Source organism: Gobio gobio (genome assembly GCF_949357685.1).
Source record: "Gobio gobio genome assembly, chromosome: 11".
Classification (NCBI taxonomy): Eukaryota; Metazoa; Chordata; class Actinopteri; order Cypriniformes; family Gobionidae; genus Gobio; species Gobio gobio.
This window is the reverse complement of record NC_137104.1, coordinates 36,652,067-36,671,549: the sequence shown is the minus strand read 5'-3', so window position 1 is coordinate 36,671,549 and position 19,483 is coordinate 36,652,067. Positions and strand designations below refer to the sequence as shown.

The 19,483-nt window shown below is 39.7% G+C and overlaps 1 protein-coding gene across 2 annotated transcripts in view; it reads right to left on the bottom strand.

Annotated features, from left to right (window-relative positions):
* tshz1 (teashirt zinc finger homeobox 1) overlaps positions 1-14,354 on the bottom strand; it is a 35,339-nt gene extending 20,985 nt beyond the window's left edge. The window contains exons 1-2 of one of the 2 annotated variants that reach the window (XM_079828824.1): positions 14,168-14,354; positions 11,996-12,515 (exon numbers count right to left, since the gene is read on the bottom strand). In XM_079828824.1, coding sequence (XP_079684950.1) covers positions 11,996-12,035 — 40 coding nt within the window. In that variant the 5' untranslated portion in view covers positions 12,036-12,515; positions 14,168-14,354. Of the gene's footprint in view, positions 1-11,995; positions 12,969-14,167 lie in introns of those variants that run through there. The other variant, XM_079828823.1, reaches the window with a different exon arrangement.
* Positions 14,355-19,483: the final 5,129 nt, after the last annotated feature.

Below are 19,483 nucleotides of genomic sequence, written 5' to 3'. Positions count from 1 at the left end.
CAACCGAACTGTACTTGGATAACGACACGCATGATAAAAACATCAAATGTAAATGTGTCTATTCCAGTCTTCGTTGACAAAAACCAAACATCAGAGGAAGTACTAGAAAAATACTCAAATCAGCTTCATTGTCTTTACAGCTGTGACCTAAATTTAGTGTGAGAAAAGAGGATACTGTGGAAAGGAAGGGAAGAGAGAGTGAGGGAGGGAGGGGTTTCATTTTGTATTTTGTTAGTTGACAGTTTGGGAGGAAAAGCTCAAGGATGGACGTAGGCGAACCACACAACAATCATTCACGCAAGGCCAAAATGTGATAATTTTTGCATTTTCAATGCTGATTTGAGAGGAAACTAAGATTTTAAATGGTTATAAACATGGTAAAAAAATTGACTCTTATTGGTGGCTGAACGCATAAACAAATTAGGAAAAATATCCAATAAGCACACAAAAGGGGCGGAGCTTATGTACAACTTTAAATGAGACTATCTATTCTGCTGAAATACAATTACAAACAACAAAACATACAAGAGGCAAATGCTTTATACGTCTTTATCTGCAATCCTGAACTTTATACAGCTGGTAGGTTACAATCAACTGACACCTTAAAAAGATGAAGGAAAAACTTCTGACATATTTTAGTGACAGCAACAGACAGACACTTTTCAGCTCTTACACCACAATAACAGCACCGAGGCAATAAATCTGCCACCGGGCTCAAAAAACACCTCACGCGCACACACGCCGTGAGACTGACACTAGACAAACAGGCGGCGAGACAAAAAACAGAACAGCGGCGATGAAGTTGTGGAGAAATCGGCACCTGGACAACAGTTTAGGGAAAAACATACACACAGACATACGCCGTCAAACGGACCCTCGAGGGCATGGTAGCGTTTTCCTGACCACCTGGGGGCCGTGAACTGCGGATGACCCCACGTTTGATTTGTGAAGGGTTAAAAGAAGGAGGGAATGAGAGAATGGTGTGGCTAAATGAGAGGAGAGTATCATTAACCAATGAGTGATGGGTTTTAGACAGTGCTGGCCCCTCCTCCCTCCACTGTCTGTCTCACAACATTGTCCTAACATTCAGCCTGAGAGCTGCTATTTATTTAAACATCAAAACCCCACCATTTTGAATGCAAATGGATGGAACCATGTGGTAGTGAAAACCAACTAGGTACAAGGTACAGTGATTTTAAGGGGGCATATTGTTCAGGGCACCTGAACTTTCCCTCCTTTGTCTATATAGTATGCGAAGCTCTTCAAAAAATCTACCCTGTAACTACCATCCATGTCCACACAACATCAATTCAAGAAACTAAGAAGAAGAAGAAGAAAAAAATTTGAAAATCATCATGGATATGACATCGCAACCATTGATGTATGACTGCTGACGCATCAATGACGATTCAGCAACTTGGCCTTTCCTAATGATTGAAAGTGAGGTTAGACAATAACAGAGGTCAATTACATAAACTACTCAGTTTAATACTTTCATTCAGCAAGGATGCATTAAATTGATAAAAAGTTACAGTAAAGTGTTCTTTGAATAAATCTATTCATCAAAGAATGCTGAAAAAATATCAAACAGCACTGAAGACTGTAGAGTAAAGACTGCTGAAAATTCAGCTTTGGCATCACAGGAAAAAATTACATTTTAATTTAATAGAAAACAATTATTTTACCTTTTAACAATATTTCACAATATTACTGTTTTTAATGTATATTTAAAAGTAAATTAGTATTAAATAATTAAATTATGAAATTATTCATCAATTAAATGCAGCCTTGTTGAGCATAAGAGAGTTCTGACCGACCCCAAACCTTTGAACAGTAATGTAAATCTGTTATGCTGTTCAGTCTTTTTTTTTTTTTTCACTTCATCGGAATAGTATGAACCTTGGTAAAGGTATTGGCACTTGCTATGTGAACACAAAAATATATATATACGGACAAGATTTGAAAAGGTTAAACGATCCTGACATTTTTTTTTTTAAATTCACGTATCGTTGCCGTAAAATTGCATTAGAAATGAATGGGAGAGAAATTTAATCTAGTGGAAACGTTTGGTACTGCACCCAAACAAAATCTTACTGGAAGCTATTTTTTTTTTTTGAGATATCAACCTCAAACTTGTTTAGATTTATGGCTAAAAAAATTCTCACAGTTTCAGTGTAAAACATGTTTTGGAAAACATTTTTCAAATAAAATTAACATTTTATTTTGTGCATTTTTCATAATAATAAACTTAAACTTCTATAACTTTAGTTTCAATTTAGCAAACTAAAGTTAAACTAAACTAAAGTTAACCAAACTAATCTGCTACGCGTCTCATTTAAAAAGAGACCAAACTTAAGCCTGTGCTCCAAAGCATTTAAGACTTACGTTTTTAAGTTGTAAATTTCATTTTCAGGTCTATACTCAAAGTGGTTAACAGGATCATAAGTATTCCATAAATATAATTTACAAAATAAAACATTATCAAACTAAAAACCATTATCAAACTAAAATATAGTCCATCCATTTAACTGGAAAAAGGTCATTTGTCAATGCCACGGAAGCATCACCAGCTAAAGGTACTGAATTAAAAAATTATAAATAGTTATTTTGTGCATGTAATTCCTAAGAAAAAAAATGCCACAAACCTTCACAGATATCATAAAAAGAGTTCAGGGGGAAAATGCTAAAAAAAAAATATATAAAAATAAATATAAACCCTTAAAAAAAAAGTGTGTCTTCACTTCCAGACAAAACTAGACCTAATAGCACCCGCTACAGTTTTTCAGAGCACATACTTTGTGCAGCAGCTAGATATCTCCCCCCGTGTGCAGTATTGATGGACGATACTTGAAACAGAGGTATATTTACATGAAAGAAACGACACCTCAGTATTTATGACACGTCCTTGCTGAGGCTCGTCACACGGCGGCTGCTCTGACGGCTCTAAGTAGGGCTGGATTGCGCTGCCATAACCAATTTAACATGGAAACGGTGCGCTAGTGAAGAAGAGCTACACACACAGATATATATACACACACACACACACACACACACACACCACACACACCACACACACCATGTCAACACTACGTTTCAGCAGAACACGAAAACGGCTCGTCTCCCATTGCTGGTCAATGAAAAAAATTCCCTGGCACATTTCTTATGCTTATGCCAAATATGATTGACACATCGTAATGTTTTGTTTTAGAACCAGTTTAGGCCTGAGACACTGAATTTGTGAGCCGACATGTCACGACTTTCAATCTAAAGTAAGATCTAAAACGTCTATTGTTGATTTAATTCTTCCCGAGATAGTTTGTCTTGCTTTTATAAAGCTCAGATCTGTTAATGGAAGAGTAAATGTTTGCGTTCCTCGTTTTGAGTCACCTGACTTTTCCTCTTTACAGCACATCTGTTCATCTCAAGTTCCCAAGCTCACAGACTTTAGGGGCTGAGCAGAACAAGTCAATGATCAATGATGCGTCCCTCGGTTAAAGTTCCACCAACCGTATGGCTTTCAGTCAGCTGGACAAGGTTAATAGTTGATCCTCATGTGTGTCGCAGCCTCTGCGTGTGTATGTGTGCACACGCTGAAGTCTAACTGGGAAGCATATGGCTTTTTTAAAGAAAGCGGTGGCCAGTAGAGAAGAGGGAAAAAACAGAAAGGGGAGGGGCAGTGGGGGCAGATTTGAAGGGGACACCCCCCACTGATTTCTCAGACAGAAGATTCAGAGCAAAGCTTAGCACTATGATTGACACTGTCTGGGCGAGTCTGTCTCCAAACAAGCTTTAGGCCTCTCAGAACATGTGGCATTTGGCATTTGAATGTGATTGTGTCCAAATCACTATAAATACCTATAAAGTTGAGTCTGGGAGACTAGTCACGACATGTTCGCCCGTCTATTAAAGGATATGAGGAGGATTCGAATACAGTTCACGTCCCTCAAGGCTTCTGTACGTGAATGAAATGAAAACCAGACTTTTTTTTTGGTTTAAAACTGATATCAACTCTGCATGTATTTATCAAAGATCCTGAAATATGAATGCCAGTGATTCATACTTTAGGAGATGATTCGAAGACGAGATTGAATATATAAATCAAAGATGGGAAATAAAATGATATACTGTGAGACAGGGATCTGTCCTGCATGTTGTCCATCTAAAAAGAAACTACTGTTGCCTTAGCAGTAAACTGCCTTATCAGTCCCATAAAACTAGGGACAAAAAAAAGGAAAGATTATATTCATTACTTTCCAGTGTCCTATCAGTTAAATAAAACACTTCTTCTCCCAGGGAAAAAAAAAATACAGCCACTTGGAGGACCTACCAGCAATTGTCTGTGTGCGTAGGCTTTTATCAATGAAACTAATAAAAGTGACCCTCAGCAGGAGATGAGGGTGACACGCGGCTCTTTAGCTAGCTTTAGGGGTGATGGACTGCAAATGTGGTCTTAAACACAGCACGAAAAACGAGCAATGAAAGTGTCAGGGTAAAAACACCGAAAATCAAGGCATTTTGTGCGACCGTTCGAAAATGGCTCGTAAAAAAGGGGAGCCAAGTCTTTATGAGTGCGATCCGGAGCAGTGCATTATGGGGCTCAATGAGAGTGTCAACACAAGCTGGAGGCTTATCTTTATCCACTCATTGTGTGTCCAGTGGCTTAGCGCTCATAGAGGAGAATCGTAACGCCTCTGATCAAGAGTGGAGGGTGAGGGATCTCCATTCATACATCGGCACATCAGGGGAACCCAGGGATTAGGTTCTCTGTTTAGTTCCTGTAGGGCAAAGGTCGCACTCGAGCAAACAAAAATCCCATTCTCGAGCATAAAGAACATAATCCACCACTACGTATGGGTGAGAGGACGATTTCAGACTTGAGAGTTTGTCGTACCCACCACGACCAAGCATATACGCAAGCATTGTTTTCACAGGTGACACGATAACCCAATTACCTTACAGCTTGTGAAAGTACAGTTTTTACAGGAATGGTTCACCCAAAAATAAACACTCTGACATCATTTACTCAGCTCCAAAGCCATGACTTTCTTTTTTTTCTGTGGAAAAGCAGAGGTTTTGAAGATTGTGCGGATCAATCTTTTCCATTTAATTACAATATATAATGGCTCAAGCTTACAAGTTTCAAAAAGGATGCAAAAGCAAGCAAAAAAGTGGTCCTTGTGACTTGAAGCTATATAAGTATATAAGTTTAAGACTTTTGAAAGAACCTTTTATGCTCACCGGGGCAGCATGTATTTGATCAAAATACTGTAAAAATCAGTAATATTGTGAAATGTTACAATTTAAAATGCCTTCCATTTTCATATATTTTAAATAGCATTTTTTTATTCTCGTGTTTTTGTGGAAACTGACACTTTCTTCAGGATACTTTGATGAATAGAAGGTTGAAAATAAAAGTATTTATTTTGAAATAGAAATATTTAGTAAGTCTATAAACACCGTATATGTTCATTTCTGAAGTCTTTTTTTTTTTTTTTAAATGACACCAAACTTTTGTACAGAGGCATATCAATTATAATCTTGAAACCTTCAGTTCCTGTTCATTGTAACTGTATGGAAAAGGAGCATAGAAATCTATTATTCATTTTTTTAGGTTCTACAGAAGAACAAAAGTAAGTTTGAAATGACCTAAGGACGAGTAAATGATGACAAAATGTAAATTTTTGGGAGAACTAACCTTTTAACAACTAATCGCATTGCCACACTTGTTGCAGAGTCATGAAGACACCTACAAAGCTCTTGACGATGGCTTTAAAGTTGAGTATTAAATATCCACAGACATGAAAATAAATGTAGCAAAGGTTCAGTGCTCCTTCACACAGACATTACCCAGAAGCCCCCTATCTGGTCAGCCATAACTCTTGGTAACCAGGAGCACCTTCTACAGCAAAGGGCCATTCATTTAGCTGAAACAGACCACGACACCTCACTAATACTCTTGCCTTTTACAAGCACCTCTCTCACACACACATACTCAAACCCTATCAGCGTTCATCCAGGGCCGGCCTGAAATGGGGCTGTATTTCAACCCCCACAGAGGTGTTGTACATGTTTGTGTGTGTGGGTGCATGTGGGGCCTAAAAGGGGCCTGTCTCTGTAACGGCCACGAGTGATGGAAGGCCCAACAGGGCCACTAAGACTCTGCACTAAGATTGTTCTAGACCTCGGGGCCTCGGAGGAAACATATATCCACCTGGCAACAGGGCAGCATGCTATGAATGCGTGTGTGTGAGTGTGTGTGTGTTCACGTGTGCGGGCAGATCTAATCAAGGGCTAATAACAGCACAGAAGAAGTCGTTGGCCCTCGTAAATCAATGTGCAAAATAATTGCTAATACACTGGTTATCGATTAGCGTTGGGGCGACTCATTTTCGGAGGCTATGGCTACGAACTAACAAAGTGACAAGGGTAAAGTGTTATTTCTCTGCTGCGCAGACAGCTGGGCTGCGCAGAGGACTGAGGCAGGCAGTAATTCTTAATTGACACCTGTCAGGATAATGACTGCAGTCCCAGCTGCTGCGGGAGAATTTCTCCCCACTCCTGTTCATCTGTCAGCTCTAATACCTTTCTGAGCACCACTCCTTTCTTCTATCGCTCGCTCCCTTTTTTATTTTTTCACTTCCTCCCCCCCCCCCCACCCTCCTGCATTTTTGAATATAACAGTTTACTCACTAAACCCTCGGTTTACTGTTCGAAATCTTCCCATAGCCCTTAACTAGAGTTAAACACACATTTTTTATATAAAATTACATATACGAGTAGTCTGTGTACTAATATTTTCGCAACCAAATGATGACTCACCAACAACTTTAGTACGAAATTTTATTCCAAATTACGAACCATGTACGCAAAAATCACGTAAGAAAGAGGTTAAGATCGAAGTGATCGGTGTACGAATGTTGTAAATTTGGCAGAAATTTTTTGTGAGAATTTTTCCTGTGCGTACAAATATAAAATACAGAATGAGACCCAGTGATTGGTTTCTATGAGCATCCCAACTAGCCCAAACAAGTGTGAGCTTGGGGGCAGGACTACTGTTTTTGTGACCAATGAAAGACGAGGAGAAGTGTTTCGTAAACTTTTTTGAATATTTTGTTGCAATATTGTTTATTGAAGACATTATTTGAACTTACACAATACAGCGTTTAAGAAAATAATGCAAAGGGACCTGTGTTTTCTCTCTTTCATCTGTCTTTAGCTGGTCTTTTGTGTTCAAGCAGGCAGGATATTTTGAGTTGAGAATACAGTGGTTGATGGGAGGAGGAACAGCGAGTCCCAGGACGTGACTTCCCTGAGTTTGAGGGGGCTTCATGGGTGTTTACTTAACATCATCAAAGAGCTTCCTTTCGTTTCATGCTCATCTGTCAAAATTAATGTTACTAAATATGAACGTATGACCGCAAGGCTTAAACCCATGTACGTTTGGCCGTCCTTGTTGAAATTATATCAACCATTGAAATATAACATTAACTACACTATCTATAAAAATATGCAACTAATCAGACAATGTCACAAACAGCATCATCCTGTTGAGACGCCACACGCTCCTCAGATCCTACAACACAAACATCAAACCTCAATCTCCTGCTGGCCCGTTATAAACATCGGCACAGATCTGTTGGCCGAGCCGTTTGTGTTTTATCTGATGAGGATGTATAAGGCGCTCCATGAGGAAAACGGCATACTGGGATGAGAAAACTCCGCCGAGCCTCTAAAAACACCCCATCCTTCCTGTGAGCCAGGAAAAAAAGCAAGGGAAAGCAGCAACAGATGAGTGCAGGGCAGGACAGAGAGAAGGCAGACGTGGGCTCCCCTGGGTACACGTTGACCTCCGTGTACTCCTCTAGCTTGGAGACTCCCGTTGCTGGGTCATGACTTGAGCTTTTCTCTCTTTTGTCTTTCTTCCCCCTCCCTCTCATCTTTCTGACTCACTGTGGACTAAATTAGCTGAGAAATGAAACATGGGGGATCAAAACAGACAGGACGAGAAAGAGAGAGAGAGAGAAAGAAAGAGTAAGAAAAAACACAGCTGGCCCTTTTGATAGTTTTGAGTTCCCATAATGCTACAGTACCTCTAATCCAAACCTCCTCTGGTGACACGCTAGCTTTTTGTGGTCCTCTGTGTGCTCGTTTTTCAGCAACTATGAGCAGACACACAAACACACGTCTGGAAGTATTCTTAATTTTAGACTTTATGAAACTTGAAGAAACCAGATAACTCCCAAATGTGTTTAAGCTCATTAAAACCGCAGAGCGGTGTTTACCGCAGACTGTGTATCATCACACTTGGCTCATACTAAGTCCCAACATATTTTCGTTTTGATCCACTCTTCCCATAAAACCTGTCATCGATCTTCATTAATCAAACTCAACCTCCACGATCTCGGACAAGGGGAACGGCAAGCTCGGGACTCAGAATAACTGGATACGCTTTGATTTCCTATAGGCCACTGGCTTGATCCCCAAATGCAAATTAAACTATTAGTTGTAAGTGGTGGGTCCCAACATGAATATTGACTAAATGGGTCAATGTCACCTGTTAATGACATGAGAGCGGATGAGTCTACCCTCCAGCGAAGCCAACACAAGGTGAGCCCAGATGTCACGCTGCATTCTCTCGTCTTGCGGGAAGATTTATTTATTTTGCTAGCATGAAAATAGGCATTAAAGAAAGAGAGACAGATAAAACATGACGTCTAAATGTCCCCCTATAGATTTATTTCTATAATTTGTGTCGTACATGCAAAACAAATGGTGGCAGTCAACTCCTATCTTTTAATACAAATACATCACAAATTGAGAAATGATCATCCAGTATATTTCACATTTCTCACCAGATATGAGAATGAATATGAAGAAGCACCAGGCTGTTTAACAGACTACAACAAAACCTCCACATGTTTAATGCAACATAATAAATCTTTGTTAGAGAATAAAAGGCATTAACCTCATACTCGTGCTACAAAAACACATATAAATCACAACTGAGTTGTAACAGCACTCCACATAATATAATCTGTAAATGCAGGCTGATTTGTATGTAATGTTGCACTGAGAGACTTAAGCAAAGCGAGCCGCTCAACAGCACTCAAATTCTGACAGTATTTTCAGATTTCGAGAGCGCGGTGGTGCGATTATTGTCAGCAGGAGCACGGTGTGTCGGTACACTCAGAGCTTGAACGGTAGTGCGACCAATGACAAAGAACAGTGGTACGTCCATCAACATGGAGACGGAATGATGGCGTGTTTGCAGAGCACCAGGCCCGATTGGCTAACGCAGGGGCATTCTGATTGGCTGCCTCAAATGCTTTCTGGGCCCAGCGGTGCGGTTAAGAGCCTGGATTACTGAGGTCATTAGGCAGCATTGCCACGGTGACGTGATTAGTCAGGTAGCAAAGTCCATTTGTCACCTGCACCAGAAAATTGAGTTAATTCAGCACTACAGGCTAAAGGGACTGTATAATATCAACTTGATTACATCAAGGCAGCTGCAGACCTGACACTTCGCTGAATTTGTCAGCTTTAATCGTTAGAGCCTGTCACAAATCCATCAGGAGCTCAGATAATTAGGGTTCCTCCCTAATGAAGCCAGCAGAGGAACCTTTACCTTTATGTCGGATAATTAAGAAGCCTCTGGTGCTGAGGACAGAATGCGTTTTAATGACTCCCTGTGCTGGTTCCTCCCTCCTCACGTTTTATTTTTCTTCTTTCGAGTGCGCTTGTGTTTTTTTTTCCAATCTCAATCTTGTCTCAAATGCGAATCTAAAAAGGAATACAATTTATAAAATCATGCTTACGTTTATAAAAAAAAAAAAAAAAGTAAAAAAGGGCAGTTATCCAAGATGTAAAATCAAATAAAGTTAAACTGGTGGAAAAGTAAAAGCAGCAAAAATATTGCAAACCACCTCACGGCGGTGTTTACGCCCCGGCTATCCAGAGGACGGAGGTGCGTGGAATGGATGCAAACCGAGCGTGTCTCTATCTGCGTGGGAGGTTGTGAAAACACAAAACCAAATGAAACCTGGAGCAGCGGAGAGATACCGCATTCATCGCCGAGTCCTCCCCTGGCTCCTCTCCTCTCTGCTAGAGCTCAAACTCACAGACACAGTCTGTGCTCTACGTGGGAGGCCCGTGTCTGTTTCAGAGAAAAGCCAGCAAATAAATACAAATGACTGCAGCAGCCCAACACAGAGAGGGCCACTCCGATCCCACTGCACCAAAACGACCTAAGCCCACAGCCGATGCATGTAAATCACTCAGAGCAAACAATGGCAATGATAGCAACCAAATCCGTTAAAAGAGGTGGAGCATAACAGAGAAGTGGAGCGGTGCAATGGAGGTAGAAAGTGCTTTTAGTACACAGCGCAAAATGTAACAAAATAAAAAAAATAAAAATTCAGTCAGCTCGAATGATTTAGAAGTTTTAGTAAAAACAAATCACCTTGTCACGCTAAGCGGCTTTTCTTTTTATTCCCTCAATCAATAATTCCAAACATTTATATTTTGATGGATAGGGGAAAAGTGTCAGGCTCTGGGAAAAAACGGAAACAATGTGCCTGCCAACTTTTGAATGACCATTAAAGCAAATGATGAACATGCCTGTCAGAATAGAGAAAATTAAATCAATATTCAGCTGAGGTGGAGGGGGCTGATGGCTTGTTTTTGTGGAGGAGCTGCCAGGTCAGATTACCAGGCGCCATCTCACCTCTGTGAGCTTTCGAACTCCCCACGTCAGTCTCGCCATACAGCCAGGGAGACAAAATAATCCCTTAAAAATACCATTTCCCTCCACTGAGCGGAAAGGTAAACGTAAAAACCAAGGAACAATAAATGTTAGTCAGTGGAAACGCACGAAGCGTCAACTGTGTATCGCACTTGTTAGCCCTCATAAAGTCGACCTCGGTTACAGCAGTGTGTCTGGTATGTCGGCTGTTCCCTCATCAGTCAAATATCAGGGCCTAATTCTGCAGATCAGTAACTCTACTGATGCTTGAACTTGAAAGAGAGCCTTCATTCAGGAGAGAATGGACCTGTTAGTCACAGAGATTAAATAGGAGAAGAAAAAACGAAGGAAAGAAGAAAAAAAAGGAGAACTCAAAAAGGACAAAATGGAACTCCCTTAGTATAATACAACAAAACGGTTTAATATATAATGGCTAGTTTGTGTTTAATCGCCTTTAAAGATATCCAACAGCGTTCATAACTAGATCTGCTCTCTTGCTCTTCATAGAAGATTCATTAAAAACAGAAATCTTGTAACATCAAAGAGCGCAGGTACGGTTCACATGAATAAATTGAACTAAGAGGAAAACAGATCTTAGTACAGAGGCCTTGCTCAGTGACATCTATCAGGGAAGAGATGTTCTCTCTGCTACATTTTGTGCTCTCGACACGCCCCAGCAATCCCTTATCCCCCTCTCTTTGAATGACGAAAAAAAGTAGTGTATAACCCTGCCGAAAACTTCTTTCCTTTCTCTATTTTCCCGCACGACGGGGGCAAAAGTTGTCTTTTGAGTGGCTGCGGCTGCAAGGCGCATGCGTGTTTCCATGGTGAATGATTTACTGATGTTTATCAGGAATGAATAGATCAAAGGCGGCCACATGACAGGCGATCAATCAAGCATCAAATCAAGGATGGCAATCCGCATCTAAATGGGCGAACTTGAGCACTTTGAAACTGCATTTTCACTGGACTACATAGGCCACGGTGGAGTGTGAAGTTTTAATTTGGCACAACTTCAAAAAACTAAACTCGCGCATTCATTTGAAAATGAATTAATTCTGCTAAATGAACAACTGCATTCTGATGAAATTACCTTTGTATTTGACATTCTTGAAAAGTTAGAGACGAACAGAAAACAAGTCAAAAATTGCAGTCAATATTTGGATTAAGCATTTCAACCCACATACTAATGAAGTGTGTGTGATTTTAGGATTTTCCCCCCCTACGTAAACAAAACATGCATGCACCGCTTACCTGAAGATCGCCTCGGCGCTTGCTGCTTTCTCCGCGGCATGCTGTCGTCCCACCCTCCACTTGACTTCTCATACAGAACCAAAATGCCAGTGACGGGGGGGAAGAATTAATTTCAAAAATGTAATACAAAGCATGTATTAACGCGTTCCTCTTCTCTTCGGGGTCTGTCTTTTTATTCCACCTCTTTAAAAAGTCACTTTGAGCCGATGCAAAGTCTAAGAGGGGTCAATAGGTCTTGAGAGGTTGTAGATTTTTTTTACAGACAAAAATGTCTGTAAAAAATAAAAAAGGAAGGTGTGTATGGCCGGCACGTTTAATAATTATAAGTCTTCATAGCATGATTGCCAAGAGCTCAAGATATATCTCCCGTCCATGTCTAACGGCGCATAAACACAGAACAAAAAAACGCTTCCTTAGGTTCTCCTTGGATTATGGCAATAGTTTGTAGCAAAACGGAAGAAACTTCCAGTTATGGAGAGCCCGTCCAAGTGTATTTCCGTCCTCTCGCTCGGTGGAAAGCCTAAAAACCGGGACAAACCAAGGGAAAAGACAGGCAGACAGGAGACAGTTAATGTCAGTCACAAATGGGGCTCGAGCTCAGTGCGCATTTTCAACGGACTAAATTCCCCACGCGCGCAGTGGAGAGTCTCTGCTCGTGCTCGTGCTCCTCCCGATATTCACCAAACACACTGTCCGTCCATGCTCAGGGAAACATGTGGACAGTTGATTCGGGCGAGCGTGACGCGTTTACTACAGAGCGATATATAAACAAAAAACACACTCTCTCGCAAACGAACGTAAACTAATTGCTCTTTTAAAAAAAAACAGAAACTCCAGGGAGAGAAACGGCGTTCTTGGTCTCGCGGCTCTTCGCTGAAATATGTATCGCGCGTTCAGGATGCGTGAGCGGTTCAGACAGTCTCAACTGATAGACAGACACATCGAGTTGCCTTTCCTGCCTCTCTCTCTTTACTCCACCCCTCCGGAGCGTCACTCTGACAGTGAAAACCCACCTGTCAATCTTTTTAATTGTTCTGTTTTTTCCCTCCCCACACAACAGGAGCGTTTGAAAGACAACGAACTGCCTTTTTGGAGAAGACATCACTTGTTTGTATGTTGTCCATTCAAACTAATACACACAGCATACGGCTTTATAAACAAATAGTGCTATTTAAAATTTAACTATGATCGTACTACAGTCATCGTGAAAATAAGTTTCACGTCACGCGCAAACATTCAAACGCATAAAGGCGGGATGTCCGCTGTAAACATTTTATTTGGTTTTGTCGGATATTTTAAAAACAGTTTTTCATGCACACAACATTTCTTTGATCCTTTCGTTGTCTTTTATTCTTTTTGCCAGTTTTGTTTATCTGTCTCGATGACGTTTGCCGAGGCGAACAACACTTTACGAACTATTCCAGGCGTCCAAACGCTAAAAGGAAATTATTTGCGACCTTTTTCCATCCCCGAAAAAAAGGACAGTTGGAAGTTACAGATTGATTCGTTACACCTTACTAGGAAGTGAACACTTTGCACGGGAAGGGGAGGGACTCTTGGAACAAGTTGAGTATGACCGTAACAAGCCTCTCTACAACGCTTACACATTACTTATTCATCAATTGCAAAACATCCACAAATTAAATAACGAGTCCGCGGTGTTAGACATTTCGGATCCTATTAGGTTAAGAACCGTAAAAAAACAACAGCATATCTGCTCTTCAGTACTTTGTTGATACGGTGTACCTGGCACCCCCCAAAATCACACTTAAATCCCAACTTTGTTTTTGTCTTTAAACCAGCGTTGACGCAATGTCCACTCTTTCTGTAAGTTGGCGAGTGGGTGGGTGTGTTTTTAAATCGCTCGGAAGGAGAACGCGAGAAATGTTTTGAGGTGGCCTTGGCTCGCTCCGGTCGCCTGATGATGTTTCTAACGGATTTTAAGGTTCTTCGACGCGCGGCGGTTCGGCACGCGGGGATTCTGCTGTGATTTCAGCGGATAATTCAGCCTGTGGACCGACGCGAGAGCTTCGCCTTGCACACCGCATACCGGTGAGTGTACACATTTGTTAGTATAGTCTAAACGTGTCAATTCGCCAGGCTAGGATATTACACATCACCACCGCCGAAGCGTTGGTATCTTTGTACGCGACGTTTAAATCATGTTCTTACCTTTGACGCTGCTGCGCATCCTTGAGCTATTGCCAGTTGCAATCTAACTGATCATTTATGCTGTACGCCTGTCGGTAGGGGCTAATAATGTGGAAATATGTCCAAGTTCCGCCCCAACATCTGTCCATCTATCCATCCTCGCGACTGCCTCGATCAGCCTGTCGCTGTTGATGGCTCTTACGTCACCAATCTCCCATCAGAAACTCATCGGGCTCAAACAAGCCAAGATTTCTCCCGCTGTGGGGCAGGAGTAGCGCTGGGCAAAAAATGCTACGGTTTTCCGAGATTATTGCGTGTTAACAACAGATATCTCTCGGTCTCAATGCAAGACGACGGTACAGCGATAATTAGCTTGTCATATTCAAATAAACGCACGCGTTTGAAAGAGATTTGTGTTTTCTAACAGCTTAATTTCAACTTTTATAAAACTGTATTTTTATGATAATAATTATTACTATTTGTCGTATTATTATTGATTTATCTGATTCTTATTATCACTGTCGTGAAAATCACATTTAAAAACGTACATGCAGTCGTTCTTCCACTTTTTTTCTTGAACAGTTTCTTCCTGTGTAACTGTCCGACTGAAATTCACTTGCATTACCTAGAAATGAATGCTTTGTGCTGTTTTGTCGTGGTATTTAGGCTATATCATTGCGCATTATCCTCTCATTATCCCAACATTACAAATTAGTGATTTCTTTTGTTTGTTTGGAGCAGTTCTTATAGCCTAGTATTGTCCTCCAGAATTAATGGTATTCAGCATTGTGATGAAGTTCCCTTCAAGATGTTGTGTACTTAAGAGATTTAACGCTTTATATTACAGTGCCTGTGCTAAACCTATATTAATATAAGTGATTACAAGCAAGCAACCGCAATAACAATGTGTATTTACAAGTAAATAAAGGCGCAAATAAATCCACAAAATTATTAGCAAAGATGCATGTTGTTCATTGGTATCAGTGAGTTCACTCTAACATTAACATTGTAATGTAAAGTGTAAATGAAAAAATATAATACAGCAGAAAGAAAAAAAAATCCATGCTGATCATGCTGAGCAGACTAGAGTGTGTCTTGGCATGGTGAATTACCCAGCTGTGCTTGATGAACAGAAATAATTTTAGATTAATAGATATACAAACCGCTACAGTATTTCATTTGTTGTCTTAGAGAAATGAAATTGTAATTGCATCTTTTTCTACCACCCAGTGAAAAATAAGTAAAACTATTTATTTATGCACTTTGTATTTTATTAACATGTGCCAGAACACATCATCGGCAATGCAAATTTTGGTAGTGAACATTAGTTAGTGTTGACAGGTCGGTGTGTGTGTGTGTGTGTGTGTGCTTTGGGAATAGTTATTTATATAAAATGTATAAATGTTTTTGTGTACCTATCATCGTATTCATTGTAGGACATCTTATTCTTTTGTAAAAGGCCATGCCTGAAGGTATGCCATGCGAGCACAAGCGTAAAGCTCGAGATGCAATGCCAACGCACTTTTAACGGTTCGTGTGGAGTCTGAACTGTGCCATTTTCAGCCTTCTAGTCCTGGTTAAAGCTCCTACAATAGGAGAACTGTTCATTTGTGTCTTTCCTACATAAGTTTTGTGGTTCTCTTAAGAAAGGAATGACTGGAGATGATTGGAAAACATGAAGGTTAAAGCATAAGTGAGTAAATAAAAAAAAATTGTGTCCTCACCCACTGCATGCAGGGATAAAAAAAATATATATTTACTTTTTTAATCTATTAACTTAATGTATTTTAGGAGAGCAGCATCAGATTGAGTGATTATAGATTATATGCCTTTTATGGCGTTACAGTGTTTTAAACTGATTATCATTGCTTTTATGTGTTGATACTTAATAGTAACTGGAGCAAATGGATTTGGTTCATCTCTCTTATGTTAGGAAAAATAACCTGATTTATATGCATTTCAGTCTGATCTGCTGTTTAGTGTTTACTGTAGCTGGCCCTATTTGCATTAAAATGCCTGGACATGCTATAATGCACATTATATGTTGCAGAAATTCTTCATGTCTCAATATTACGCTGTCTGCTTAAAGGGATCGCAGACGAATGGTACAAGACCGGGGCTGAAAAACCGAGGGAGATTCGAGGTGATAGTCTTTGAAGTAGTTTTATTTATTTTATTTTATGTAGCGTGTCACATCACATCAACAAATTATGATCCAAATTGCCCGCCCGCTACACGAGGCGGGATGCCGTCATACGTGTCCACAGATATGTATGGCGAGATCTGAAGGTTTATAAACAAAAACATAGCTAGCTGTCACTGATGCATTTTTGACTAGAGGAACTCTATAAACTGTCACAATGATCAAAGAAAGGTATATTTTCTTATTTATAAAATGACTTGATCATACCGTTGTCACGTGTGTTGGAAATACACATACGTTCTAATTCTGGACTGTGAATAGTCTGTGGAGCAGCATAAGAGAAACAATCACACCGTTCTCCTAAAACTTCAACACGTTATGCAAATATGTGTCAAGTGATCTTTTTTTAATAATCATGTATTTCACAAAATCAGCAGGCAAGATCAATACCAATTACAGGATACGGCGTTATTTTTCAGCAGCATATCTCCCCCATGGGGTTACAGAAATAGCTTTGTTTTGTGAATCTTGTGAGAAAGTACCCTAACCTCGCATGTGACTCAGATGTATTGATTATGCTTCCAAAATGTTGTTCTTGTCTTGTAGGTGATGTTGCCGTGCTTCAAAAAGGACAATCTTGCAGTCCACAGGTCAGAGGTCAGCAACACTTGCGTTTAGAATAATTAAATGTTGTTGTTTTTTTAATAATACAATTGTTTTGTAAAGCTGTACACGGTTCGCAATTGCACACGAAGCCATCCAGCTATTGATAGCAATGATCGCTTGGGTATTAACGTCAGTACTGCTAAAATTAAATGCCGTGCACTTAAACACGGCAACCCACATAGAGGTAATAATACTCTAGAACGGCTCTGTGGTGTAACCTTACGTCTGTGATCATGATCAAAGCCATTTTACATGCCACCACTGCAATTATGTTTATTAAAACTAATATTGCTACATCTCTGCAATCACTTTTATGTTGAAGTCTATACAGTATTACAATTACAGTTCTGGATCGCTGGAACAGCTGTTGTTGCCACTGAGCTTTTGTAGCACTGCTAATTATTTTTCAATTTTAATATATTAAACCAGTACATATATTTGTGTTTTTCACTGTTTAAGTAATAACTGTTTCTTAAGCTAATTCTAATATTTTGAAAAAAAAAAAGAATAATAATTTGCTTATTCATTTATTTGCCGTTTTTTTTATTTATATAATCATGCAAATAAAGGACAATGGACAAAGTTATGGCGTCTTGTTATCATTTGAAATGATATAAACTGTCTTTTTTAAATTATCAATAGGATGGTTGTGTAAAAAGTGAGCAAGTTTTATATTGCTCAAGTCAGAAATCTTATTTTATCACAATTATTCCTTCACAGGATCATTTCTCTTTTGTCATAAAAGCAGGAGACACTTCTCACACTGAAGAGATTTGATAAAACTATTTCATACCATATAAAAACTTCCAGCTTCAATCAACGACTGGGTCAAATGAATTTTGTACAGTCATTGACAGGCGAAAGCTAAGAATATATCATACAAAAAATAATAAAGAGAAGGCTTTTACTGGGAAGAATATCTTGAAGATTACCCATCAGATAAGGCAGGGTAATTAAAATGTCACCTTTCTCTGGAGGAAGGAGGCCCATCACACAGCTTTACGTAACTCATTACTTTTGTGCTTTCAACTAAATGCTGATCACAAAACTTATTTGACTTGAGAATTTGACATGTGGAAACCCTCTATCTTAGTCTTTTTATTCCCTTCAAATAATAGAGAAATAATAGCATGATTAATTTGTGACAAATAAGACTTTATTAGTGCAACACAACGAGTGATTTCAAGTTTGATTCATTGTAAACAACGCGATTTGAAATGCATCTAAAAGTGTTTTAAAGTTCAGATGCAACCAATTGCACAATAGGCATCTTCAATTAAAACAATACCGGTAGTTTTATGCATGCAACAAGTCATGCATATGGAAATCCGTGACTGAGACGTTTTAGGAATCACATGTAGTCTTCCAGGTTTCTTCAACCAGATTTTCATACTCTGTGCGACTGTATCTGGTTATTACCTCATAAACGTCTCTTCCTGCTCCGCCGCACCTCCGCGTTCAGGAGGGGCTTCCGTTCCTCGATCCTCCCCTCCAAACCCTGTGCGTTTCAGCAGGAGTTAAGTGACACATTTCACATTTCAAAATACCATCCTCCAACACGAGTCCCGCTGCCTGCCATACCACCTCTTTTGTTTTCTTTGACACATGCGGTCTTCTTCCAATTAGCATTTTTCAGCCATTAAAGAGGAGAGAGGAGTGCTGAAATGTTTTCCTGTTTCATTACCACTGACTGCACCTCTTTGATTGGTTGCAAAGGGAAATGTTCTGTAAAAACATCATTTTCCGCAGAAGCTCGGAAGGAGAGTAGCCAGAAAGCGCGATGTAGATAAACTCCCGGAGTCATATTTAAGCATATAGGATTACTGGAAACGTCTCTCTCAGCGTTTCATTGACTGGATGAATATAAAAAGTGCAAAGATCAAGATGAGACCGTAAAGCTATACACCGGGATTTACATTCCGTTTTAAAACGGATATTTCCCCTCTTTCTAGATCTTGTCATTAAACGATATAGCAGCGCAGTTCGGTCTGTTTTTATTTATTTATTAGTTTGTTTGTTTGCTCCCCAGGTCTTATTTCCACGCTGGAAAAAGGGAAGACGGTGAACAATTTCGAACGCTACCGGAATGAAAAAAAGAAACATTTGATTCTTTCATACTTCTGAACTGTAATTATTAAGATGTAACCATTTTAGATCAAAGATATGTATGAGACGCCTTTGATAATGTATGGTTTTTAAGAGAAACAGAATAGGATGTGTTTTTTTCTGCTTCAGTCAAACTCATAGCCTGAGGGTTTCAGTTAGAGAGAGATCTCTCCTCTATACTGATGCAACAAAGAGAAAAACAGCCCCCTAAAGCTGCTCGGAGTGTTCTACTTCTGACGCTTAGTGGAAATGTGTTTGTTTTTATAAAAGATCTAAAAGCATTAATAAGAACAAGAAGAAATGTTTTCCTCTTTTCTCCATTGACCAGCTAAAATATCTTGCACGATGCCAAACTGTTATGATAACACGGCGCATTCGAGACCATTCAAATAAATGTGTGGGTTTTTTTCACTAAAAAGACA